We start from the raw sequence: 27382 nt of genomic DNA, 5'->3' as shown, positions 1-27382 counted from the left end.
TACAGCCGTGCAGACTGCTCTCATTTTAACTTGCTGATGACTCACTAAGGTGGCCCGTAATGCTACCTGTCAGTCCCGATGTTTGCCCTGGTCCCTTGACTCCTGCTCCCCGAGTCAGGTATTTCATGCCCCACTATCTTCAAACCTCTATCCCCTCATCCTCACTCTCAGCTATTTCTTGAAAAAGAGGAGCAACTAGCAGATAATTTCCAGGAACTCTCATCACCCTCTCTGCCCACCTACTTGTATCTGCCCATAACCTGCCTTTGCTTCTGTTCTGTGGATGAGGGTCTTGCTCTGAATATAAGCTCCCCTTAGGTTTGCACTAAATTCCATTGCCTTTTGCACATATTGCTCCAGCAGTCTTCTTCCCCCCACCGCCGTAGAAATAATCAATTTTACCCTTTCTATTGGATTGCACTCATCAGTTTATAGATCTGCTGTAACTTTTCCCATCCTAAGAAAAATCTTTCCCTCCATTTCCCTGAGTGATAATCCTTCCCGGATCTCAGAACTCAGTCCTCAGACCGCTTCTTTTTTCTGCCTATATTTACTCTCACAGTATTCTCACTCAATCTTGTGGCTTTAATAACTTCCGTTTGCTGGTGACTAACATTTTTTTTAGCTGGACTTTTTTTTTTTTTTTTTTTTTGAGATGGGGTCTTGCTCTGTCATCCAGGCTGGAATGCAGGGGCATGATCTGCAGCCTTGACCTCCCAGGCATAAGCAGTTCTCCCGTCCCAGCCTCTCTTGTAGCTGAGACTACAGGGATCCACCACCACACCTGGCTATTTTTTAAAATTTTTTTTGTAGAGATAGGGTCTTACCATGTTGCCCAGTCTAGTCTTGAACTCCTGGGCTCAAGGGATCCTCCTGCCTTGGCCTCCCAAAGTGCTGGGATTACAGACATGAGCCACCACACCCAGTTTAGCTAGACTTCTCTCCTGAACCCTAGACTTGTTTATTCACCTGACTACTTCACGTTCTACTTGTATTTCTCCTGATCCTCTCATCCACCAGATATCCTCAGAGTACTCTTCTTTGTTTCTGTAAACAATAAATACATCTTTCGGTTTATGTCTCAGGCTAAAGTTTTGGTGTCACCCTTCACTCCCCTTTTTTAGACACCCTCATAAGAATCCATCATCAAGTCCTATTGGCTCTATGTTTAAAATATCCAGAATTTGATTTCTATTTACTGTATCTGCTGCTTTCCCTCTGCTCCAAAAACAGCCTCCTAACTGGTCTCCTGCTGTCTTCTCTTTCTCCCTTTAGGAGTGATTCTTTACAAAGCAGCCAAAGAGATCCTTTTAACACGTAAGTCAGATGATGTCACCCCTCTGCTCAGAACTTTCCATGGGCCGGGCGCTGAGGCCAGGAGTTTGAGACCAGCCTGGCCAACATGGTGAAACCCCATCTCTATTAAAAATACAAAAATTTGCTGGGCATGGTGGCACATGCCTGTAATTCTACCTACTTGGGAGGCTGAGGCATGAGAATCGCTTTAACCTGGAAGGCAGGGGTTGCAGTGAGCTGAGATCCTGCCTCTGCACTCCAGCCTGGGCAACAGAGCAACTCTCAAAAACAAAACAAAGAACCTTCCATGGCTTCACATCAGGATCAAAGCCAGCGTCCTTCCATGGCCTACTGTGCCCGTGCAGGGTAGCTCCGTCTTCTCTCTCCGAGTCGCACTTCTCTTTCTTTTTCTCACTGGGGTTCATTGAAGCCAGCTCTGACTTCCCCGTGACGTGCTCTGTATGCCTTTGCCTCTAGTCCAAGCTCTTCTCCCAGGAAGATGCATAGTTGGCTCCCTCACCTTTTTTGGATCTGTGCTCAAATACTACTTTTAAAATAAGGTTTAAATAATGCTTATATGCAAAATCTCTCTCTAAGAATATAAAGACATTCTCTGTATATTTTCTTCCAAAGCCTTGCAATTTTGTCTTCCATATATTCCTAAATCCACCTGGAGTTACTTTTTGGGTAGTATAAGTAAGGATCCAATTCAGTTTTTTTTCCTTTGAGATTAACAGTTGTTACAATGCCTCTTCGAGCACAGTCCATCTTCCCCAGGTCTTTAATGCTGTTGGATGCCATTTACCAAGTTACCATGTATACACAGTTCTGCTCTTGGGCTGTCTATTCTATTCCAGTGGTTGATTTTCTGCCTCTATGCTAATTTCACCTTTTCTTAGCCTCTGTTTCTTTTCTTTTCTTTTCGTTTCTTTTCTTTTCATGTTTTTTAGAGACAAGGTCTCGCTGTGTCACCCAGGCCAGAGTGCAGTGTTGTGATCATAGCTCACTACAGCCTTGAACTCCTGGGTTCAAGCAGTCCTGCCTCAGGCTCCTGAGTAGCTGGGACTACGAGGCACAGACCATCAAGCCCAGCTAATTAAAACAAGGTGGTTGTTTTTTTTTTTGTAGATATAGGGTTTGCTATGTTAGCCAGGTTCTTGAACTCCTGGCTTCTGCCTCTCAAAGCACTGGAATTATAGGCATGAACCACTGTGCCTGGCCTTCTTAGTTCCTTTCATTTAGCACAGTGCATTTGTTCTGATGAAAGATGAATTTTGAATGTGATGAGGACAGTGGGAAAGAGGAAGTGTGTGGGTTTTGAGGAGTGGGGAGAGGACTGGTATGTTTGGAGCCCTTTAAAGCAGGGATTGCCAAACCATGGCCAGATCTGGCCCACTACCTGTTTGTTTTATGACCCATGAGTTTAGAATGGTTTTTTACATTTTTAAATGGTTGGGGAGATAATAAAATTTCACGACACGTGAAAATTATATGAATTTAAAATTTTAGTTTCCACAAACAGAGTTTCATTAGACCCCAGCCATGTTCACTTGTTCAGGTGTTTCCCGTGGCTGTGTTTGTGCACTGGGGGAGTTGAGAGTGTGACAGAGGCTGTTTGGCCATCAGAACTGGAAATACTCACTTTCTGACCCTTTACAGAAGTTTGTGACCCTGAAAAATGGATTGGTCTGAACTGTCAGGACAGCTTCAGAATCCTGAATGTGACAGAAGAGGAGAGAAGAGTATAAAAAGAAGTTTGAGTTCTGCACAGATTTCAAAATTTTACCCTAGGCTGTTTGTGGCAGGAGATACAAATGTTTTTATTTTCTGTTTTCGTTCAATCCTGCCCAGTCAAATCAGCAAGATTTATGGTTTTAAATAACCAGTGGTTGTTATTTTAATCTCTGAACTTGTGAGTATTTTAATAGTTTTTCTCACTGGCAGTTGTTAAACTACTCTAAACCACATATGCCAGTTTTTAAGTAAATCTAAGGTATTAGAATAAATCTTTTAACAAGTATGAAGGTCTTAGTTGTAGCATTACAATCACTAGCATGTAGCTTTTTTTTTCAGTTGGAGGCCCCACCTGATGATTTAACTGTAAAATGTGAGTACATACAGTATATTAGACCTATCTAACCTGTTACATATAATCACAGGTAGTTTTCTTTAATTTTACTCAAACAGGACTTGCCAAGATTAAACCCTACAGATCTGTTCAAACTTGAAGGAAATGAAATTCTACCTTTTGTATAATTCTAAGGATTTTTTTGGTTCTGTACTGTAACATTTCATTTATACATTGTCTTCAGGGTATGCATTCCTTTCTAATAGGAATGTCTAATGGTTGAATTTTAATTGTTCTTGTAAGTACTTTCTGCCTTCTGTGAATGAAGTAGTTAAGCTTTTTAAAGTCTCTGTATTTTTTGTTAGTTTGGTTAAAGCAGAAATGACAGCAGTTATTAATAATGTTTGTAATATTGAAGTGATCTTTACTATTTCAGTGTCGTTAATCATTACACGTATTTAGCTGCATTGTCTTGACAGTGAACATAGATTTTGCAGACGAGAGTACACTGTGACTACTCTGGATCTGTAATGCCAAATAGTTTTCTTTCAAGGCTGTAGAGAAGATAAAGATGTATAGAAGAGTTAAATGCTTTCATAATATTTACTGTTATTGAATAAAAGCCTCTTTGTTGATGTATTATATTGTATAAAAATATGGTGAATAGAAGCTATAGCTATTTATTGTATGACTCTAGAGGAAGAGTTTTACTGCCACCTTTTATAAAAGGAAACAGACATCTAAAACATGTTATTTGCTCTTAAGAAATTTAAACTACAGTTAATTGGGTTACAACTCCTCTGAGACCCGCAAGCTTATTCACTGTATCATTTAATGGGAAAGGAGAAATTCGATGTTTGCTTAATAGCAATCATAAAGTATCTACATGATATTCACATCTTAAAATCTGACAAGTTTTTAAGTTTTTGAGTTGAGATTATATGGATTTCTTTTTTTTTTTTTTTTTTTTTTGAGGCGGAGTCTCGCTCTGTCGCCCAGGCTGGAGTGCAGTGGCGCGATCTCGGCTCACTGCAAGCTCCGCCTCCCGGGTTCCCGCCATTCTCCTGCCTCAGCCTCCCGAGTAGCTGGGACTACAGGCGCCGCCACCACGCCCGGCTAATTTTTTTGTATTTTTAGTGGAGACGGGGTTTCATTGTGTTAGCCAGGATGGTCTCGATCTCCTGACCTCGTGATCCGCCCGTCTCGGCCTCCCAAAGTGCTGGGATTACAGGCTTGAGCCACCGCGCCCGGCCTATATGGATTTCTTAATGGGAAAGGGAGGGGTGAGCTGATGCCTCAGTTTCCCCTTCTTTCAGTTGCTGACTCAAAGAGCACTGATGTCACTGCCTGTATCAGGCCTGATGCCTAGCTCTGAGCACAAGCTCTGTAAGTGCTTGGATTACATAGCAAGGCTGTGATGCAGTCAGGGGCCACTTTTGAGTGTGTGAACAGTCTCATCACTGTTTAAAACTTGAACAAATTCAATTAGTGGGTGCCAATTCTGGGCCCTAGAGATATAGAAAAGAATAAAATAGTCTCTATTTTTCAAGGACTTAACAGTCTAACTGGGGAGATAGGATGAGTAAATATTATTGGATGGGGACAAGTTATTCCAGTCTTATGAACAGAGCTCCAGGGCGACATAGAGGGAGCCTGTTTGTCTGGAAAAGTGGAGGAGTTTCACCAGGTCTGTGAGTTTTCCAAAGGTTTAAAAGGAGACGCAGGCCGGGCGCGGTGGCTCACGCCTGTAATCCCAGCACTTTGGGAGGCCGAGGCGGGCGGATCACGAGGTCAGGAGATTCAGACCAGCCTGGCCAACATGGTGAAACTCTGTCTCTACTAAAATATAAAAAAATTAGCCGGGCGTGGTGGCATGCACTTGTAGTCCCAGCTACTTGGGAGGCTGAGGCAGAATAATCGCTTGAACCCGGGGGGTGGAGGTTGCAGTGAGCTGAGATCACGCCACTGCACTCCAGCCTGGGCAACAGAGCAAGACTCCATCTCAAAAAAAAAAAAAAAAAAAGGAGATGCAAATTTCTCCCAGGCAGAGGACTGGGAGATTTGGAGAGGACTTTCTTCTGGTGGTGGGATATGTTTGAGCAAAGACAGAAGATTGGCGAAATCGGGAGTTTTTAGGAATCCATGGTGTACAACCTGGGGAGAGCATATGACAGTGATCACAGCCCCACATTATTTTTTCTTTATACCGCAAACGCAAATTATTGTGTGCCAAATAGATGCTGTCATGATTACTCTTTAGTCGCTATTAATAGTTACTTGGATTTCAGGAATCTTTTGGTTGGCCTTAGCTCAGTTAAATGCTTTTCATTTCGTTAAAATTATTATAAATGCATGGTGCATATATAACAAATTAACATGTAGCATTGGGAATTATTGACAACATAGTTTATGAACTTAATATTTATTTTGTGGTCGGGATATCATTTTTCACGTTTTAAGAATATTGCTTTTCTTCTGTCTTGTTTAGTCTGTACCATAGTTTGATTCCAAAGCTTTTGCTGTGCTAGATACTGATTTTGAGTAAAACAGATGTTAAGATTGCAAGGAATGACTTCAGGGAAGATCATTCACGGGGGAAAGATAGTTCCCATGTGAGAGGCAGACAGCAAAGGATCAGGTGAAAGAAATAATTCTCGCTGCTTTCTTGCAGCTGTAAATACACATACTTAGTCATCTTAGTAGGAAAAGAGAGGCGTCATTGAAGCTTATTCAAGTTGCAGTGCTCTACTTTTATTTGACTGTAATATTAAATAATAAATGGCTTCAAAACTTCATGCAGATGGGGCAGATAGAGGTGATTAGATTTGTTCTTTGTCCTAGAAATTGTGATCAGCCTTAGCATTCTTCATAGTGTTTTAAACTCCTGGGTATTTTCTTAGCTTATTAGTGTCTACAATATATTTGGTACTCCTTAAAGTTACCTTAAGAGTGTTAGTGAATCGGCTGGGTGTGGTGGCTCACACCTGTAACCCCAGCATTTTGGGAGGCCGAGGTAGGCAGATCACGAGATCAGGAGTTCGAGACCAGCCTGGTCAATATGGTGAAACCCTGTCTCTACTAAAAATACAAAAATTAGCTGGGCGTGGTGGCGTGTGCCTATAGTCCCAGCTACTCGGCAGGCTGAGGCAGAAGAATCACTTGAACCCGGGAGGCGGAGGTTGCAGTGAGCTGAGATTGTGCCAGTGCAACTCCAGCCTGGGCAACAGAGCAAAACTCCGTCTCAAAAACAAACAAACAAATATTGTTAGTGAATATTCTTCTTATGGCAATGTTGTCACTAAAAATGGCTTATATACTTGTTTCATACAGTTTATTGAGGCAGGATTAGTGCTGTACCCTTGAATTTTCATTTTTTAATTTGGTCACTCAGTTGCCGAGACACTGAGTCAGAGTTTCATTATCTACACTCAGAGGGTTGACTGGGGAAGACATAGACAAATTATTTTATGTGCAGTTTCCCAGTTTTTAATTAGTTTATACTCTGCCTCTTTCCAAAACCAAATTTGAGATGCCTTAAAAAATAAATATGAGAAAAAGATCAGGGGGGAAATTATGGAGAGTGGAAAAGCCAGATAGAAAAAGTAAGGATTCATATTGTTTGGGTCATAAATTTGACTCCAGACTTAAGAAAGGCCCCAACAGAGAGAAACCATAATAAATAATGTGAGTTCTATTGTCTGTTCGTAAGATAAAAACACACATCACTTGGTGTATAAGAAGCCGTGGTACTGAAGTTCAAGGAGAGAAGTGTTTCCTGTGGCCCCAGGAAAGGGGCCTCCATAGGTGTCTTCTGCAGCAACTGAGCAGCTCCATAACCTGGGCAGCTCAGTGTCTGGAGTTCTGAATGAACATGTGGCTCCCTGCTGGTCTGGCTCAATCCAAGGGTGAAAAGTAGGGCACTGTGAATCTACAGTGAGAGCAAAAGGAGAAAATTCATATGGTCTGAATCATTTGGCATTTATAGAATCTCTTAAATTGTTCAATGTGGCAACTTTACTTCTAACATTAAAAGAGATTTGCTGTTTCTTTAGGGGATTTATGGAATGAGGAAGTTGGCTTGCATTTAGGTGCCATGTTGCACAAAAAATTCTTATCTTCAGAGCTCTGGAATGATAGCCAGTGCAGGCAGTACTCCTGGCATGAGAAGCATGCAGAGACTGAGATGCCCAGAGGGAACAGCCACAGGTTCATCTTTCTCCCTGGGCATACATTCTTGGTGGAAGAACGGGCACACTTTATATTCTCCCTCCCTCCTTTCTCTCCCATCTATGTAGTTGACTGTGTAGAAGTTTGGTGTGTATGTTGTCAGCCTCACTGTGTCTACAGAGTAGATAGTATCCTTGTCCTACAGGAATATTGTTTCTTATAACTGAACTTGGGTACATATTGGGTGACAGAGGACCGGACTATATTCTCTGTCTGGAACATTAAATAAAGATACTGTGTTCTTCTGATTAAGGGCAAATCCATAAGCATGAATAGTCCCTGGAACTGGGATTTGGGTTGTCATGGGTAATGGAAGTCCTTAGGCCAGAGTGCTTCCGTTGGCTTTGTGGTTCTGCCAGTTTTTGGCTGAATGATTTGGGCAAGTTACCATCTCTACTTCACTTACCTTATCTGTACCTGGAGAGGACAGTGCTGGCTTCATAAGGCTATTGCAAAGACTGAGATAATACATGAAAAGGGACAAGAACAGTGTCTGCTGCATAGTAAGTGCTCAACATGTGTAGATCTTTTATTTGGTGTTGTAAATTAAGGAGCTAGAACAGATAAGCCTAGCCTACCTCCCCACAATGGTAGATAAAAACAGTTTTCTGAACAGGACATTTGGAAATCATAATCTTTTTTTCTGGTTTGTGATAATTTTATCCTTTTTCAGAGAAACAGCACCCAGGACTATCTTCCAAAGAGTTCTGGATATCCTGAAGAAATCCTCTCATGCCGTTGAGCTTGCCTGCAGAGATCCATCCCAAGTGGAAAACCTGGCTTCCAGTCTGCAGTTAATAACAGAATGCTTCAGGTGTCTTCGCAATGCTTGCATAGAGTGTTCTGTGAACCAGAATTCAATCAGGTAGTTACACACGTACCTTGGATTCTGTTTCTTTGTCTATGTGCATGCTGGTTCTGTCATTTGGTTTATCTGTTAGAAGTTGTTTGGGGCTGGGCGAGGTGGCTCATGCCTGTAATCCCAGCAATTTCGGAGGCTGAGGCAGGAGGATTGCTTGAGTCCAGGAGTTCAAGACCAGCCTGGGCAACATGGCGAGACCCTGTCTCTACAAATAAATACAAAAAGTTAGCTGGACGTGATGGTGAGCACCTGTAATCCCAGCTACTCAGGAGGCTGAGGTGGGAGGATTGCTTGGGCCGGGGAGAGGCAGAGGTTGCAGTAAGCTGAGATGATGCCGTTGCTCCAGACTGGGCCACGTTGTGAGACCCTGTCTCAGGAAAAAAAAAAAATTGGCATGGTAGTATCACCCACTTTTACTGCAGGATTGCCCTTTACATCTGCGGGGAGAGGCCCTCTACAGGCCTTGCCATTGGAGTCTCTCTGACTAGTGTATAAAATAATAGAATGTGTTTAACATCAGGGGTTAGATTTCTTGTTGGTTTTTATCACATGTTTTGAGGTATTTGGTTCTTCATAGTGTTTTGAAGCTGATTTTGAGTCTTTGTTCCTAGATTTTACCTGCATAAGTTTATATGTAGTTCTTGACCTCAGGTTGTAAATGTTTTAATTACTTTTAATTATGTTACTTTTGTGTTTGAACAAGAAGCATATTTTGTAAATTTACAAGATGACCTGTCTTTCCTAAAGATCGTGTAAAGTTCCAAGCTCTGTTTCCACCTATTTTATGATGTGCACATTTTTAAAAGTAGTTAAAACATGAGCAGGTGAGCTGTCCAGTGCTCTTTGCTTTTACATGTTACTGTCTCCTCCCGGAACCCAGCATCTTTCTTCTTTGATTTTGTGGAACTTGCTTTTTATTAAAAATTTTTACTTGAAGTCGGAAGCCACAAACAGGATGCTCACTTTCTTTCCTGGACTTGGATGTAGACAGAGCCTCCAGGCTTCCCTGTCACCGCTGTGACGGGTGAGCTTGGGCTGGTCCAGAAGCCATTTGAGGGACTCCCTTCGGTTAGACACATATACCCGAGGCTTTGATATGATTAATGAGATTTTTAAGATCAAAAGAGAGAGGGTAAAAAGTAAGTCGTGTAACTTCAATACTAAACCAAACCTGCCATCCATTTGCAGATAAATGGATAGAAACAATAATAATCTTGATAATAACAGTCAGCATTCTAAAACGTAACTAGTTATATGCTAGAAGCATCTGGCCAGAAGGCTAGTTTCTTTTGTCCTTTTCCAGTTAGGAGGTGCTCTAGTGTGATGGGGAAGGAAAGGAGAGCCTTAGAACTGACTTTTGACTGTGGCTGGCAGATACACTTTGTGCTTGGCTAACCTGGTGGGGAAAGGAGCGAGCATTTGTTGAGCCTGCCTTCGGCGTTGGGCTTTGTCCCAAGTGCTTTGCTTGTAGTATCTTCTTTAATTCTTAGAACAAACTCAAGAAATTTTTCCATTTTTACAAAAGAAGAAACTATAACTTGGAGAGGTTAAATAACTTGTCTGAGAGTCACTCGTTAAGTGAGAGAGGCTGGGAACATTCTCTCCATATCTAGACATCTGACTGTAAAGCTTAAGCTCAAAAGCAGTCTGCCCTTACACTCAAAAGCAGTTTGGGCCGGGCGCAGTGGCTCATGCCTGTAATCCCAGCACTTTGGGAGGCTGAGGTGGGCAGATCACCTGAAGTCAGGAGTTCGAGACCAGCCTGGCCAGCATGGTGAAACTCCGTCTCTACTAAAAATAAAAAATTAGCTGGGTGTGGTGGCACACATCTGTAGTCCCAGCTACTCTGGAGGCTGAGGCAGGAGAATTGCTTGAACCAGGAAAGTGGAGGTTGCAGTGAGCCAAGATTGTACCACTGCACTTTAGCCTGGGCAACAGAGTGAGACTCTGTCTCAACAACAAAAAAAAATGCAGTCTACCCTTGCTGTCCTGAGCCTTACACACTGGTCCTGTTGTGGCTGACTGCTCTGTCCTGACCCTGGACAGGTGACTTGGTCTGCCTGAGTATCAGTTTTCTCCTCTGTAAAACTGGGTAAGCAATGTCTTCCAGACAGGCTGGTTATGGGGTGTAAATGAGATTACTTATGTAAATGCCTAATGCAGATTGCATGCTCAGTAAACTTTAAATGTTTCTTCCTCTGCCTCAGGAACGAATGTACAAGTTTATGTTAATACTTTCTTTCAAAGCAGTCAATTTTTATTTTCTTTTTTGAGTAATATATGCAAACTATAAAAATTCAAACATTACAAAAATAAATACTATGACAAGTAAGTTATCGGTGGTCTTTTGGTAGGGCCAGCAAAGCAAGGGCTGTGCTGTTTGTGATAAGATCTTTTTATTGCATGCAACTTATGGTTGGGCTGAAATGAAAAGGAACATTTAAGGGTGTTAATTTTTCTGCCTCTTCCCTTCTCCGATTGTGTTATTATTCACTGTTGATTTTTAAAGGAAAATTTCAACCATTTAGGGCAGCAATTTTCAGAAAAGAATTTTCTAGTTAGAAATACAATAAAGATTCTAGTAAAGACTGTGGCCAAGCTTAACTAAGGCCAGTATTTCTGAGCCAGTCAAGATGCAGATTGCAACTAGTACATATTTTTCTGATGTTTTATTTTAAGTCGCTAAAGAAAGAGTTAATTAAAAGGTGTGATGCTATTAAGGCCTAGATCTTTTTACATCTTTTGCACTTTGTGTGGACTGGGACTGCTTTTGCCAAGAATGCATGGCATGGGGTATATATAATACAATAAAGCAAAGAATCTGAGTCATGGGAAACTTCAGGAAGTGCTCAAAGAAAACTGTTGAAAGCAGTTGGCTCTGCATATAAATATAACCCCTACTGCTAGGGTTGCTATACTTTTCCTGTAAAGAGCCAGATAATAAATTTAGGTTTTGTAATCTCTGTCAGATTTCTCAGCTCTCCCATTATAGTGCAAAAACAGCCATAGACAATATATGAATGAATGAACATGTCTAATTTTGTCTTTTTTTAAAAACCTGATACAGGAACTTGGATACGATTGGTGTTGCTGTTGATTTGATTCTTCTGTTTCGTGAACTGCGAGTGGAACAGGAAGCTCTGTTGACAGGTAGCATGCAATATAATTCATGGGTTATTTATATCTTTATAAAGGGTTCAAAACCAGTACTTTGAGTATTAACATCATTCATTGAAACGCATGTTCTGTATTTCATGAGATAGGGAAACTTTAATAGTGAAATATTAAATAATTATAAAATTGTAGCAACTTCCCTTCCTGAATGGCTGAATTTTGTTCCTTTCACATTTGTATGTTGAAGTCTGTCTGTTCCAGTTGCTATAACAAAATGCCTTAGGCTGGGTAGTTTATAAACAACAGAAATGTATTGCTTACAGTTCTGGAGGCTGGAAAGTCCAAGATTAAGCAGACTGGGTGTTTTGCGAGGGCTGCTCTTGTCCTCGTAGATGGTGCCTCTTGCTTTGTTCTCCTATGGTGGAAGGTGGAAGGCAGAAGGCGCAAACAAGCTCCCTGGGCCCCTTTTATAAGGGCACTAATCCCATTCACGAGGGCTCCACCATCATGACCTGGTCACTTCCCAAAGGCTCCATCTTATACTGGCATGTTGGGGATTAGATTTCAGCATAGGAATTTTGGAGGGGCACAGATATTCAGATCACAGCATGGTCCTAACCCCCAGTACCCAGAATATGACTGAATTTGGAGATAGGATCTTTAAAGAGGTAATTAAGGTAGTTAAGGTCAAATGGGGGTATATGACTGGTGTCCTCATAGGAAGAGGAAATTAGGACATGGCCATGCACAGAGTAAAGACCATGTGAAGACACAGGGAGAAGATGACCATCTACAGGCCAAGGAGAGATGACCATCTACAGGCCATCAGAAGATATCAGCCCTGTTGACACACCTCTAACCACAGAACTGTGTAAAAATAAATGTCTGTTGTTTAAGCCGCCCAGTCTGTGGTAAGACTAATAGACCATCTTTTAATATTTATGAACGTGACAGGCCCTGGTCTAGTTTTGGGTGTGATTCAAACAGTGACAAAAACAGACAAAAAAATCTCTGCCCTTAGAGAGCTCACATTCCGTTGAGGGGAGCCACATGTTAAGTGTCTAAGCCAAATGTCTAGTGTGATGAAAATGGAACTTAGCTCTGATTGTTAATGGTTGTTGACGTGGGATTAAGAGAAACACCAAGCTTCTTTCGACTCATTAGTAGAATGGTTTTGGTCTTTGTTTTTCTAGCATCAACACCTTTCCATTGGACAGTGGTTATTATCTTAACATAATGTTAAAAAAAACATAGATTTTTAATATATGATCTCTTTGTCCCAGGAATTGAAATACTTTATGGGTAAACCTAAATTATTTGATAAGAAAATCTTAATGTAGGCTGGGTGCTGTAGCTTATGCCTGTAATCCTAGCACTTGGAGATGCCGAGGTGGACAGATTGCTTGAGCTCAGGGGTTCAAGACCAGCCTGGGCAACATGGTGAAACCCCATTTCTAAAAAAATACAAAGACTGGGTGCAATGGCTCATGCCTGTAATCCCAGCACTTTGGGAGGCTGAGGTGGGCGGATCACTTGAGGTCAGGAGTTCAAGACCAGCCTGGCCAACATGGTGAAACCCCATCTCTACTAAAAATACAAAAATTATCTGGGCGTGATGGAGCATACTTGTAATCCCAGCTACTTGGGAGGCTGAGGCAGGAGAATCGCTTGAACCCAGGAGGTGGAGGTTGCAGTGAGCCGAGATCATGCCATTGCACTCCAGCCTGGGTGACAAGAGCAAAATTCTGTCTCAAAAAAAAAAAAAAAAGAAAAAAAGAAAAAATAATTGGGCATGGTGGCACACACCTATAGTCCCAGCTACTTGGAGGCTGAGGTAGGAAGATCGCTTGAGCCTCGGAGGTGGAAGTTGTAGTGAGCTGAGATCATGCCACTGCACTTCCAGCCTGGGTGACAGAGCAAGACCCTGTCTCAAAAACAGAAAAACAAAAAAACAAAAAAAAAACACCCTAGAAAATTTTAATGTAAATTTCCAGGTGGATAAGTTAGATGTGCTAGATTATAGGTTAAATTTCATTGTTGTTGTAATAATGTCTTTACCTTATAATTCAATGGCTATCCTTTAAATGAGAAATCTCCAGTTGCATTTAAAATATAATTTGATTTACAAAAATTGTTTTATATACAGCTTTAATGCCTGTACTTCGCATATAACATGAGGCATTTTTTTTTTTTTTTTTTGAGACGGAGTCTTAACTCTCTTGCCCAGGCTGGAATGCAGTGGTGCAATATTGGCTCACTGCAACTGCCGCTTTCCCCCGGGGTTCAAGCGATTCTCCTGCCTTAGCCACCTGAGTGGCTGAGATTACAGGCACCTGCCACAGTGCCCGGGTAATTTTTTGTGTTTTTTTAGTAGAGATGGGGTTTCGCCATTTTGGCCAGGCTGGTCTTGAACTCCTGACCATGTAATCCACACGCCTCGGCCTCCTAAAGTGCTGAGATTACAGGTGTGAACTATCGCACCTGGCCACATGAGGCATATTTCTATTGATGTTAATATGTGTGCTTCTCTTGGTAGATAGACAAGAACTAGAGGTGACGGTCTTATTTCACAGGTGAAATAGGCTAAATTAGCATGTTAGAGCCACTGCCTGGCTTGGTTTAATTTCTGTGATTTCCTAGTGTTTTAATTTTAAACTCAATTTGCTAAAAATTCTTAGATCTTGCTATTTGATTTTGAACTATTCCTTTAGGAAATGGTAATTAAAAATTAATTACTTTCTTTGAGAATTTACACACAAAGTGCATTGCCACGTTTTTTTGAGCATTAGTAGTTTCTAAAATAGTCTCAAGAAATTGAAAGGATGTAGGATTTAGTTGTGAAATGTTTTTACGATATTGTATATTTAAAGATATTTCTGTAGCTCCATTTTATAATAAAATGGGAGCATCAGTACTCAAAATTAGGGAATTATAAATTAGCAGTAAAGTCCGTGTTTCACTGTGTCACTTGGGAAGGCAGCTGTTTTGAGGTCTCTATGTGGTATAGTAATTGAGAAAGAGAGTTCAGAATGTACTGTGTTTCACAATTGACAATCCTGATGGGGCGGGCAGTGTGGCGCTCCAGAGCTGCAGTGCTGTGGTGGGCAGAAGGAGGTTTCTCTTTTAATGATATACCCTAAATAAAGAAGCAAAGGGGAAGTGCCGTACAAATGCTGTGATTAAATAACTATTAGAGTGGAGCCAGCCCCTCCACCATGTGCTGGATTTCATCGCCACTTGCCCACGCAGAAGCTTTTCTCCTGAAATTATCCCCTTGCTCTCAGGCAGCCTCTGTTTTTTTCCTCTTTACTCCATCATTTTCATCAGCATATAATATGCTCTCCCATTTTTCATTTAAAAAATCTTCTTTTGACTCCATGTCCCCCTCAGTCCAGTATCTCGTTTTTCTGCTGTATCCCAAATGTGCCATAAAAGATGTGTTTAGTTTTTACAATATATGGTAAAAGATTATTTCATTCTTCACAAGATTTTCACTGAAGCAGGTAGATGACCTAAGAAAAAATTTAACGGAGCAGATACCTGAAACTACTTTTTTTTTTTTTTGAGACGGAGTCGTGCTCTGTCACCCAGGCTGGAGTGCGGTGGCGCAATCTCGGCTCACTGCAAGCTCTGCCTCCCAGGTTCACGCCATTCTCCTGCCTCAGCCTCCTGAGTAGCTGGGACTACAGGCGCCCGCCACCATGCCCTGTTAAATTTTTGTAATTTTAGTAGAGACGGGGTTTCACCGTGTTATCCAGGATGGTCTCGATGTCCTGACCTCGTGATCCACCCGCCTTGGCCTCCCAAAGTGCTGGGATTGCAGACATGAGCCACCGCGCCCGGCCACCTGAAACTACTTTTATGAACCAGTTTGTCATTGAGGAGTAAACTGGTTATTTGGTTATTAGCTTGGCTATTTACTCGTATTCCTAGTCTGAGAGGGTAGATTCTTAAAGACCTATTACCTGTTAGCTGTATTAAGAGTTGTTCTTAATTTAGGTAGTTGCATTTATATGAGTTTAATTATTTTTTATTGATCTGAGATTCACATATTGTTAACCATTTTAAAGTGAACAATCGAGTGGCATTTAGTACATTGACAGTATTGTGCAACTACCATCTCTACCTAATTAAATTGTTTTTGTTTTTGAGATGGAGTTTCGCTCTTGTTGCCCATGCTGGAGTGCAATGGCACAATCTCGCCTCACTGCAGTCTCCGCCTCCCAGCTTCAAGTGATTCTCCTGCCTCAGCCTCCTGAGTAGTTGGGATTACAGGCGCCCACCACCACGCCTGGCTAATTTTTGTATTTTTAGTAGAGACAGGGTTTCACCACGTTGGCCAGGCTGGTCTCGAACTCCTGACCTCAGGCGATCCACCCACCTCGGCCTCCGAAAGTGCTGGAATTACAGGCATGAGCCACTGCGCCCAGCCTGAAAATCACCCCAAAAGGATACCCTGTTTTCACTGAGTAGTTGCTCTCTTTCTGCCTCCCCATAGCCCCTGGCAACCACTCTTTTGCATTCTGTCTCTGTAGATTTACCTACTCTGGATATTTCATATAAATGGAATCATAGAATTAATATGTGACCTTTGGTGTCTGACTCCTTTCACTGAGCATAATGTTTTTAAGGTTCATCCACCTTGTAGTGTGTATCATGACTTCGTTCCTTTTTATGGTGGAATGATACTCTGTTGTGTTGATGCATCATATTTTGTTTATCCATTCATCGTTTGTTGGACATTTAGGTTGTTTCCACCTTTTGGCTATCATGAGTAATGCTGTTGTGAACATGCTGGTACATGCATTTGTTTATCTGTTTTTAATTCTTTTGGGTGTACATCTAGGAATAGAATTGCTGGGTCATATGGTAACTCTAACATTTAAGAGCTGTCAGACTTTTCCATAGCAGCTGAATCATATTACTTTTTGCCGACACCGTATGAATGTTCCCGTTCCTTGCATCCTTGCTGACTCTTTATTTCTGTGTTGTAGTCATCCTGGTGGATGTGAAGTGGGGGTACTTCATTGTGGTTTCGATTTGCATTTCCTAAATGATCACGTACTTACTGGCCATTTGTAAATCTTTGGAGAAATGTCTATATGAGTCCTTTGTCCAGTTTTTAATTGATCTGTTTGTGTCTATTTCTTGTAGAGTTGTAAAGGTTTTCTATATGTTGTAGATACTTGGGATGATATTGAATCTATAGATCAGTTTGGTAAGAATTGCCATCTTAACACTATTGAGTTTTCAAGTTCATGAATATAGAACATCTCTCCATTTATTCAGGTCTTATTTAATTTTTCAGTTGTGTTCCTATTTAGTAGATGGCTTGTGTTTAGCCACAGATATTATTGGAAGGATATTATTGAGGCAAGAAGGAAAATGGAAAGGAAGTAATATTTCTCATCACCTTGAAAATGGCAGGTAGTGAAATGACTGAATTTTAGTTGGAATTCAACAATGAAATTTGGATTCAGCAGTGAAACTTAGAAAAAATTTTATGGTGTGTTAGTTCAAACCTAATACAAATAATCTTTTAAATAAAAGTATTCTGGCTCCTAACAAAGCGCCTGTACTTTTTTGACTCTTTTTCTGTGAGAACTTTATTCTAGGTAGATTTTTTAGCAGGGTATGTGTGCCAGTTTTTTGTTACCACACTTGAGGTAAGAACTGTAATTACATTGTCAAAATAATATTTAGAGTATTATTTTCAGGGAATAATTGCAGTGGTGTGACGAATATATTATGCTCATCAAATTTTATGTAAACACAAGCATGAGTTACTTTAATTGAGTTATTGGTGTTGTTTTTGGCCTTTATTCTTTCTTAATCTGTAAAAATAATGTTGGGATTTTTGAGGGTCTTCATAACATTTGCAGTATTTACATAAAGATCAGTTGATAAGCTGTTTGGTAAAGTAAACTGTCATTTGTACCTGTCTGGAGTTTTCTTTTCTTGTGTCTGGGACATCTTTAAGCCTTTTCCTTTTCAGAATTGTGTTCTGATCCCGAGCATTAATCTTAGGTGCCTGATGAGTTGTTGGGTCAGTTGGTTGTCAGATCAACCTATACTGTTGGCTTTTTGCATGTTAAGTTTTACACAGATTTGAGTGTTAATATTCCAAAATATTCAGTAGAAATCTTTTTTTTTTTTTTTTTTTTTTTTTTGAGATGGAGTCTCTGGGTCTGTCTCCCAGGCTGGATGCAGTGGCTTGATCTCGGCTCACTGGAACCTCTGCCTCCTAGGTTCAAGCAGTTCTCCCTGCCTCAGCCTCCTGAGTCGCTGGGATTACAGGCGCCTGCCACCACGCCCAGCTAATTTTTGTATTTTTAGTAGCGACGGGGTTTCACCATGTTGCTCAGGCTGGTCTCTAACTCCTGACCTCAGGTGATCCGCTCCCCCCTCCGCACCCCGTCTTCCCAAAGTGCTGGGATTACAGATATGAGCCTCTGCACCCAGGCAGTAAGTTAATCAATTTTGTATGTAGAGTATATTGTTTTGATAAGGCATATTAATTTTTTTTTTTTTTTTTTTTTTTTGAGACAGAGTCTCACTCTGTCTCCCAGGCTGGAGTGCAAGTGGCATGATCTCGGCCCACTGCAACCTCTGCCTCCCAGGTTCAAGCAATTCTCATGCCTCAGCCTCCTGAGTAATTTTTTGTACTTTTAGTAGAGATGGGGTTTCAGCATATTGGCCAGGCTGGTCTCCAACTCCTGGCCTCAAGTGATCCACCTGCCTTGGCCTCCCAAAGTACTGGGATTGCAGGCGTGAGCCACCGCGCCCAGCCATGGCATATTCATGTTATTCCCAAAGTGACCTTGTGGAGAGAGACCTTAATTTTTACAAGAAGCAAGCAGAAACTTTCTGTTTAATAACATGGAGAATATTTCTTAAGATGTATTTATTTATTATGTTTAATCATTTATTTATTTATTTTAAACTTTTATATATTCTTAGCTTTTCGCTGTGGCCTGCAGTTTTTAGGCAACATTGCCTCACGGAATGAAGATTCCCAGTCTATTGTTTGGGTACATGCTTTTCCAGAACTGTTTTTGTGAGTATATTGATAAGAATGTTTCTAACTTGTGAGAAGATTGTGGTTATATTTTTCCATTTTATATAAAGTTCGAAAAGTAACCCTCTGTAATAGAGTTCAGGATAGTAGTTGTTCTTGGTGGGTGGGTGCCAGCTGGGAGAGGGCACTAGGGAAACACCTGGGTCCTGGAAGTGTTCGTCTATATCTTGACCTTAGTGGTGGTTACATGGATGTGTACATATCCAAACTTTGTTCATTGAGCTGTATGTACACTTAAGATTTGTGCCCTTGCTTGTATATCAGTTTACTTTTACGAAAATGAAAGTCGTGGATAAAGTAAGTAATATTGTTACGGACACTGAAATTTATAAGAAACACAATTAAAATAAAACATCAAAATATGGGCAGTGAATTAAAATTCTTTATGTATTGAATACTGATATGTTCAGCACAATGCTGTATGTTTTGGAAGGTAAGAAGATGATGTGGGTAAACAATCAGTTTATCCATGTAAGAAATGGGTAACCAGTCCGTTTATCAGTGTAAGAAGTGGGTAACCATTCCATTTATCTGGATTGGATCCTGGTACTTTTTCTGGTGATTCTACTTAAAAACCAGCTCTGTACATAAGAAATTGAGCATTGAGGTAAAAGGTGAGCAGGCAATAGAGTCAATATACCGTATGAAAGGCACAGTCTGGGAGCAGGAGGCCTGGCTTCGAATCCAGGCTTTGGTGCCAATGAATGGAGTAACTCTGGTGGTTGCAACAGTATAAGCAGCACAGCAGGGCAGCAGCTGTTGTGTACCTACCCTGAACTGGGCATTATCCGTGTATTTCTTCTGTTCTCACAATAGCCTGCAGAGTAAGTGTTACTGTCTCCCCATCTGGACAGATGAGAGACCTGAAGCTTATCACTGGTAAATGGCAGAGCTAGAGTTTAAACCCATTGCTGCCATCTGAATCCAAAGCCTATGCTCATTGTAAACACTGTGCTGCTTAAATTCTGTGCTGTCCTTCCTGGTTGTACAGCTTTCCTGGGCTCCTCCGTGAAGTTTAGTGTTAAGATTGGATAAACTCTAATTCACTTCTAGCTCATGGAATTTCTCAAATTTCTGCAAATAATTAAAAGTTGAAGGTGTATATATATTCATGCTATATATATATGAATGATATTTGAGCTTAGGTGGAAGAAGAGAATTATGAAATTCAAGCTACAGAAACAGACATTGCTTATCTTTGAGAATTCATTCCCTTAAAACATTTTGGACACCTAATATCTGCCAGGTTGTGGGATAGATGATTAGAATACGGTGGTAACTTATATATTCGTTATTCTTGATGATTTCATTCTTTGGTCAGGGAAATAAAGGAACAGGCACGTACGTTGTGATGTAAGAACTAAGGTAATTAGGGTAAATCCAGGGTGTAATGGAAAAGCAAGGGAGAGGCTTAAGTGTAGGACAGTCAGAGAAGTCTTAAAGTTTACATGTTGCTTTTAGATCTCATTTGATCGTCATAAAAATCCTATGAAATAGAGAAGGTTTTTTTATTGTATTTTATTTTTTATACCAGAAAACAAGCTAAGAGAGGTTCTTTGCCTTCACTCTGTATGCATTTATGGGACAGATATAACCAAATTTGAATTCCAGTTTTGTCAGGTGCTGGCTTTGTGCTATTGGCCAAGTGAAGTTAACAAATTCTTTATCTGAAATATATGAATAATATCTCCTTCAGAAGAGTATTATGAAGTTTAAATGGAAAGCAAAATCCTACCATATTGCGTAACACACGATATAATTGGCAATCAATATGTCAGTGACCTTCCCCAGGCCACCTGGCTGATAGCTAGAGGAGCTAGGAGTTATAGCGAGGCTCCTGACTCCAAATTCTATTTCTTGCTCCACTGTACCATCTCTTCTATAGGCATCTTGTCCCTAAGGACTATTAAATCAGTGTCAGCAGTCATTGAGGTATCATTTTGTACCTGTTGATTTTTTTCTAACAAGAATGAACATTTTAATGTTTTATAAATGTAATCATTTTAATCTTTATCACTAATAGTAAGTTATTTGCTTTTTTGCCTTCTGAGTTCTATGTCAACTTCAACTTTAATATTTTGGATACTTTTTATTGTGACTAAGTTTGTATTTACTATTTTTACAGTAAGTAATTACTTATTTTAAAGTGCTATAATTCTCCCTTAAATCCCAAAAGTATTAGTATGTAGTGAATTTGCCAATGGTATTACTGTTATTTTTGTGTTTTATTTTATCACGTTATTAAATTGGGCTAACAGTCTCATTTCCTTGTTTGGAAGGTCTTGCTTAAATCATCCGGACAAAAAAATTGTTGCCTACTCTTCAATGATTTTGTTTACATCCCTTAATCATGAAAGAATGAAAGAACTGGAAGAAAACCTCAATATTGCAATTGATGTCATAGATGCTTACCAAAAACATCCTGAATCAGAATGGCCGTAAGTATCTTGTTAGAAATTTGATTGCTTTAGGACATCCTGACAGATCACTTTCCTTGCAGAGGTTTTAAGTAAAAATTTGGGCATTGTGATAATTGAACAATAAGTTAAAACTTAACGTATTGACAAAATTAGAAAAGGTTTTGAGCAGAATCTAGAGAACTTGTGAAAGAGGTGAATAAAGTGAGGCTTGAGTTGAGTCTTTAAGGACAAAGAGAATTCTTTAAGGTGGTGAGGAGCGGGAAAGACATTGTTGATGTATGAAAAAACAGTGTGAAATGCCCCGGCACCTTTGGAGTGTACAGATCAGACTGTTGTGGCTGCAGAAGCTAGTTCATTAGATCAGAGGTTGATGCAAGCCTTGTGAGCATCTGTGCAGATGAGATAGTCACTGCCATTCAAATTGCCCCCCATACATAATGTACCGTCACCCTTCGTAGATAATGTATTATTTCTCTCTGATTGCTTTTAAGATTTTTCTTTGTCTTTTCAGAGGTTAATTATGGTATTGGCTTAGATTTCTTTGGGTTTACTCTTTTTGGGGTCTCCTCAACTTCTTGAATCAGTAGATTTATGTCTTTTACCAAGTTGGGGAAGTTAATTTGGGAAATTTCAGCTGTTATTTGTTTGAATACTTTTTTTCAGGCCCTTGTTCTGTCTCTACTTCTTCTGGGACTCCATGTTTTAGGCACACACATAGTCGAAGGCAGGGCCAAGGCTATGGCTCAACTGATGGGACTGTGAAAGTAATACAAATTACAACAATCTACTTTTAGCTTTAGACAGTTTGTTACTATATAGACAGAGAAAAGAAGAAGCCAAAGGGGCCAGCTCCTCCTGATCCTTGTCCCAGATACCACAAAGACCTGGATGATTAGGATATGAATTGTGAGGTACCCCATTCCTGAGGAGCCCTTCTTGGCTGTTAAAAGGCTTTATATGCTAAGAGGGGCGGGGCAGAAAGCTCTGTACCTCATTAGTGCAAAACTCATCAGAACCTGTCTCATGACAGCCTCTCTTGGGAGACAGAAGAGCAAAAAGGAGACAGCCTCAGAAGCCTCAGGCCTCCCATCTCGGGTTCTGGGAGGATCACAAGGTAGTCAGCAGGCAAGACTCAGATTAGCCGCTGTTCAAGCTCTGGCATGCATGGTATACATGGATATGTCCAAGGTCACCAGGGTGCTATGTGGAGCTGTGTTCCCCTAGACTCTGAAGATACAAGTGTTAGTCTTCTGTTGTTGTTTTGCAAGTCCCTGAAGCTCTCTTCAGTGTTGTGTGGTTTTTTTTTTCCTCCAGTCCATTTTCTCTCTTTGCCAGTACTACAGTGTCTTGATTACCGTAATTTTATAGTAAATTTTGAAATCAGAAAGTGTGAGTCTTCCAACTCTGTTCTTTTTCAGTTTTTTTTTTCGTTGTTGTTCTGGGTCCCTTGTGTTTCCATACTAATTTTAGGATCAACTTTTCCATTTGTTAATTTTAAAAAGCTGGAATTTTGATAAGAATTACATGAATCTATAGACCAACTTGGGGGAATATTGCCATCTTACCTAGATTAAGTGTTCCAATCCATGAATAAAGGATATTCATCTATTTATTTAGGCCTTTTAAATTTTCTTCAGTTATGTTTTATAGTTTTTAGTCTATGAGTTTTGGATGTTGTTAGTTCAACTTATTCTAAGTATTTTATTCTTTTTGATGGTATTGCAAATGGAATCCTTTGATTTTTGGATTATTCATTGCTAATGTGTAGAAATACAACTGATTTTTGTATATTAATCTTGTATCCTGCAATCTTTCATGCTGAACTTATTTATAGTTTTAGTAGAGTTTTTTGTGTATGTTATTCTTAGGATTTTCTCTGTACAGGACCATGCCATTTGCAAGTAGATAATACTTTTTTCTTTCCAGTTGGGTTGCCTTTTCTTTCTTTTCCTTGCCTGGTTGCCCTGACTGGAAATTCCAATACAATGTTGAGTAGAATTGGTGAGAGCGGACATATGTGTCCTGTTTAAGATCTTAGTGGGGAAGTGTTCAGTCTTTCAGTGTGTTGTTGCCTGTGGGGTTTTCATAGAAGGCCTTGCTCAGGATGATAAACTTTTCTTCTACTTCTGCTGATTTTCTTTTACTTGTTGAATGTTTTTATTATGAAAGTCTATTTCATCAAATACATTTTGTGTCTGTTGAGATAATCATATGGCTTGTGTCTTTTAGTCTATTAATACTTTGTCTAACAGTGATTTTTATACTTTAAATCAACTTTGGATTCCTGAGATAAATCCCACTTGTTCATAGTGTATAATCCTTTTTATATGTTGCTGGATTTGGTTTATATTTTGTTGGGGATTTTTGTGTGTATATTCATAAGGCATATTGGTTTGTAGTTTGTTTTCTTTTTGTGATTTCTTTTTCTGATTTTGGTATCAGGTAAATACTGACTTTACAGAAAGAGGTTTTATTTTGTTTTGTTTTTGGAAGATTGTAAAGGATCAGTATTAATCTTTAAATATGTGGTAGAATTCACTGGTGAAGCCATCTGGTTTTGGACTTTTTATTATGGGAAGTGTTTTTGGTTACTAATTCAATCCCTACTTGTCTTGTTTTTTGTTGTTGTTGTTGTTGAAACAGAGTCTTACTCTGTTGCCCAGGCTGGAGTGCAGTGGCGTGATCTTGGCTCACTGCAACATCCGCCTCTTGGGTTCAAGCAATTCTCTGACTCAGCCTCCTAAATAGCTGGGATTGCAGGCGCCTGCCACCACGCCCAGCTAATTTTTTTTTTTTTTTTTTGTATTTTTAGTAGAGACGGGGTTTCACCATTTTGGCCAGGTTGGTATTGAACTCCTAAGCCCGTGATCCACCTGCCTCAACCTCCCAAAGTGCTGGGATTACAGGCATGAGCCACCGTGCCCGGCCCCTACTTGTTACATACAGGTCTATTCAGATTGTCTTCTTGGATTGGTTTTGGTAGTTTGTGTCTTTCTAGGAATTTGCCTGTTTGGTCTAGGGCAGGGGTCTTCCAGCCTCCGACCTGTGGACTAGTACCTGTCCATAGCCTGTTAGAAACAGGGCCACACAGCACAAGGTAAGCAGCAGGTGAGCGAGCATTCCTGCCTGAGCTCCACCTCTTGTCAGATCATCAGCCACATTCGATTCTCATAGGAGCACAAACCCTATTGTGAACTGTGCATGTGAGGGATCTAGGTCGCACACTCCTTATGAGAATCTGTTATAACTAATGCCTGATGACCTGAGGTAGAACAGTTTCATCCTGAAACCATCCCCCCACCCCTGTCTATGGAAAAATTGTCTTTCATGAAACCAGTCCCTGGTGCCAAAAAGGTTGGGGACCGCTGGTCTAGGCTATCTAATTTGTTGGCACAAATTGTTCATAGTAGTAGTAGACCCTTAGAATATTTTTTATTTATGTAAGATTGGTAGGAATGTCCCCTCTTCCATTACTGATTTTAGTAATTTGAGTCTTCTCTTTTTTCTTGTTCACTATAGCTAAAGGTTTGTTAGAGTTTTTGCTCTTTTCAGAGAGCCAACTTTTGGTTTTGTTGATTTTCTTTACTGTTATTCTCTATTTCATTTCTTTTTGCTGTAATCTTTATTATATTCTTTCTTCTGCTTGCATTGGGTTTGGTTTGCTCTTTTTCTAGTTTCTCGAGATGGAAGGTTAGGTTCCTGACATGAGATCTTCCGTCTTTTTTTACTTTTCTACAAAGTTCCTGGTAAGAGCTGCTTTAGCATCCCATAATTTAGTGTTCATAAAATTTGGTGTTTGTGATTTTATTTTCATCTATTTCAAATTATAGTCTCATTTCCCTTATGACCTATTGGTTATTTGGGAGTTTGTTGTTTAATTTCCACATATTTGTGTATTTCCTAAATTTCCTTTTGTTATGGTTTTCTAATTTTATTTCATGTGGCCAGAGAACACACTTTATATGATTTCATTCTTTTTGACATTACTGAGGCATCTTTTATGGCCTGACATATGGTCTATCATAGAGAATGTTCCATGTAGACTTGAATGTGTATGCTCCTGGTTTTGGTGGCATGTTCTGTAGATATCTGTTGGGTCTGGTTGGCTAGATGGTTGATAGTGTTGTTTAAATCTTCTATTTCCTTGCTGATCTTCTGTTTTAGTTCTTTTCATTATTGAAAGTGAATTATCATCCATTTTCTCCTTCAGTTCTGTCAGTTTTTGCTTCCCTTATTTCCATGCTCTGTTAAGTACATACACACACGTTTATATTTATGATTGTTATACCTTTTTGATGCATTGACCCTTTCTCATTACAAAATTTATCACAAATTTTGTTGTTTATATTTTAATAATCTCCCGTTTTTTAAAAAATCTATTTTTAACATATGTTTTGCACATAGTAGTCAGTGTGTGATTAACAGATTTTCTCCAGGGAGTAAGCCTTGAGGCACCTGTAATCCCACTTGCATTCATAGGTGAGGTATGAGCTTTTTCAGTTTTGGCTTCTTTCAGTGTAATCTTTTATCATTCTGTTGAAATTATACCTAATTTTGAAATTATTTCTTTTTCTGAATATTCATTTGTATTTCAGTTAAAATTTGCAAACAGAGGTTGGTACATAACAATAATATGATGTGTTGACTTAGAAAACTTCCCTTTGTATGCAAATGTAACATGACAGGATCGATCATTAGAGCCAGCTTACTTAGAGGAATTTTCTGTAGCTGAGTTCTGTTTTATTTGTTGAGTACCTTGGGTCTGTATTTTAATCATCTGCAGTTTTTTTTTTTTTTTTTTTTTTTTAGCAGCTTGGAATAAAGGACAAAAGGTCATAAAGGGCAAAATATAAAATCTGTTAATAGCTCAAGTTAAAGTTATCAGAGACCACTACAAGGAATTCAGAAAGGAACAAAGGATGGATGTAGTAGTGGCTAAAAGATCACTTATGCAGTCCAGGTGCGGAATACTTTGATTTGTGTGAGAGGAACTCTACATTTGGTAACGAACAATGAGATCACAGGATATCCAGAGGCTTCTGACAAAATTGTTGTTTTTACTGTTAAATATAAACTCATCCCTGGAAATTGGAGAAAACCCACTTTCTGCCTTTTTTCTCCCCTACATTTTAGAAGATAGGTGGCAAATAGTACAAAACTAAATGGTCTCGGAATTCATTATGTTTTCTTTTCTTCCCTTGCTTGTTTCTTAGAAAAGGGCAAATGTGATTCCAATAACTTTGGGTTTTTTAATTTGAGTATTCTAGAGACACAGGAAAGTGTAGGCGAGAAAGTCTTTGGCACTAGTTGGTTTGAATTGTTGGTATAATGTCTTTCTAAAAACGTCTGTTCTTTTGTTTGTAGGTGTGAAAGATGTTTTCATGCTCTTAGATAACCCTAGATGAATCCAAGGATTCTATTTTGGGTTCATCTAAATCTGAAAGTCCAGTAAATGTGCACTGGTGGGTCAGGTCAGTCAGTGCAGAATTACATGGTAGAGGAAGAGGTAGGACTACCTTGTGCTGATCCTGTGATGTGTTGGTTGCTTTGTCTGTGTAATCTCATTTTCACGTTGCTGCCATCCTGTGAATTGTGTTTTGCTACTGTGTACATATGAAAGTTAAGCAACGTAAACCAGCTTGACCAAGGCCATACAACTAACATATAGCAGAGGCAGGATTGCAAGTGATGCTGAACTCGAGGGCCTGTCCCGTTTTTATTAATGCCATGTCATGTATTATGAAAATGATCACTTTTCAGAGAGGTGGTCTGCATTTCAAAGGTGAGGCATGAACTCTTTCAGTTTTAGCCTCTTTTGGTATAAACTTTTTGTTTTTGAGACAGAGTCTCACTTTGTTGCCCAGGCTGGAGTGCAGTGGTGTGATCTCGGCTCACTGCAACCTCTGCCTCCCGGGTTCAAGCGATTCTCCCGTCTCAGCCCCCTGAGTAGCCAGGAACAGAGGCGTCTGCCACTACTCCTGGCTAATTTTTTGTATTTTTAGTAGAGACGGGGTTTCATCATGTTATCCAGGCTGGTCTTGAACTGACCTCAGGTGATCTCCCTGCCTCGGTCTCCCAAAGTGCTGGGATTACAGGCATGAGCCCCTGCGCCCGGCCTAAACTTTTATTAATCCATTCAACTTTTACCCAGTTTCACTACAAAAATGAAGTTATAACTGGGAGTAAAGCATTCTTTTTTGTTAATATTTGGGTTATCTAGTTGATTTATTTTGTATTCTCTAGGGATGTGTCTTGCCTTATGCGTGTACATTTTATTATCAACTTAAGTATAACGCTATTAGGAAGATAAACATAAT

The 27382-nt window shown here is 39.9% G+C and overlaps 1 protein-coding gene across 2 annotated transcripts in view; it reads left to right on the top strand.

Annotated features, from left to right (window-relative positions):
- Positions 1–27382, top strand: part of ATXN10 (ataxin 10) — a 175723-nt gene that overhangs the window by 10384 nt on the left and 137957 nt on the right. For both annotated transcript variants that reach the window (XM_045363454.2, XM_045363453.2), the window contains exons 2-5: positions 8265–8456; positions 11521–11603; positions 18528–18624; positions 20925–21083. In XM_045363454.2, the coding sequence (XP_045219389.2) occupies positions 8265–8456; positions 11521–11603; positions 18528–18624; positions 20925–21083 (531 nt within the window). The remainder of the gene's footprint in view (positions 1–8264; positions 8457–11520; positions 11604–18527; positions 18625–20924; positions 21084–27382) is intronic.

Source organism: Macaca fascicularis, chromosome 10, assembly GCF_037993035.2.
Source record: "Macaca fascicularis isolate 582-1 chromosome 10, T2T-MFA8v1.1".
Classification (NCBI taxonomy): Eukaryota; Metazoa; Chordata; class Mammalia; order Primates; family Cercopithecidae; genus Macaca; species Macaca fascicularis.
Note: the sequence above shows the minus strand (reverse complement) of the source record. Positions and strands in the feature narration are given on the sequence as shown.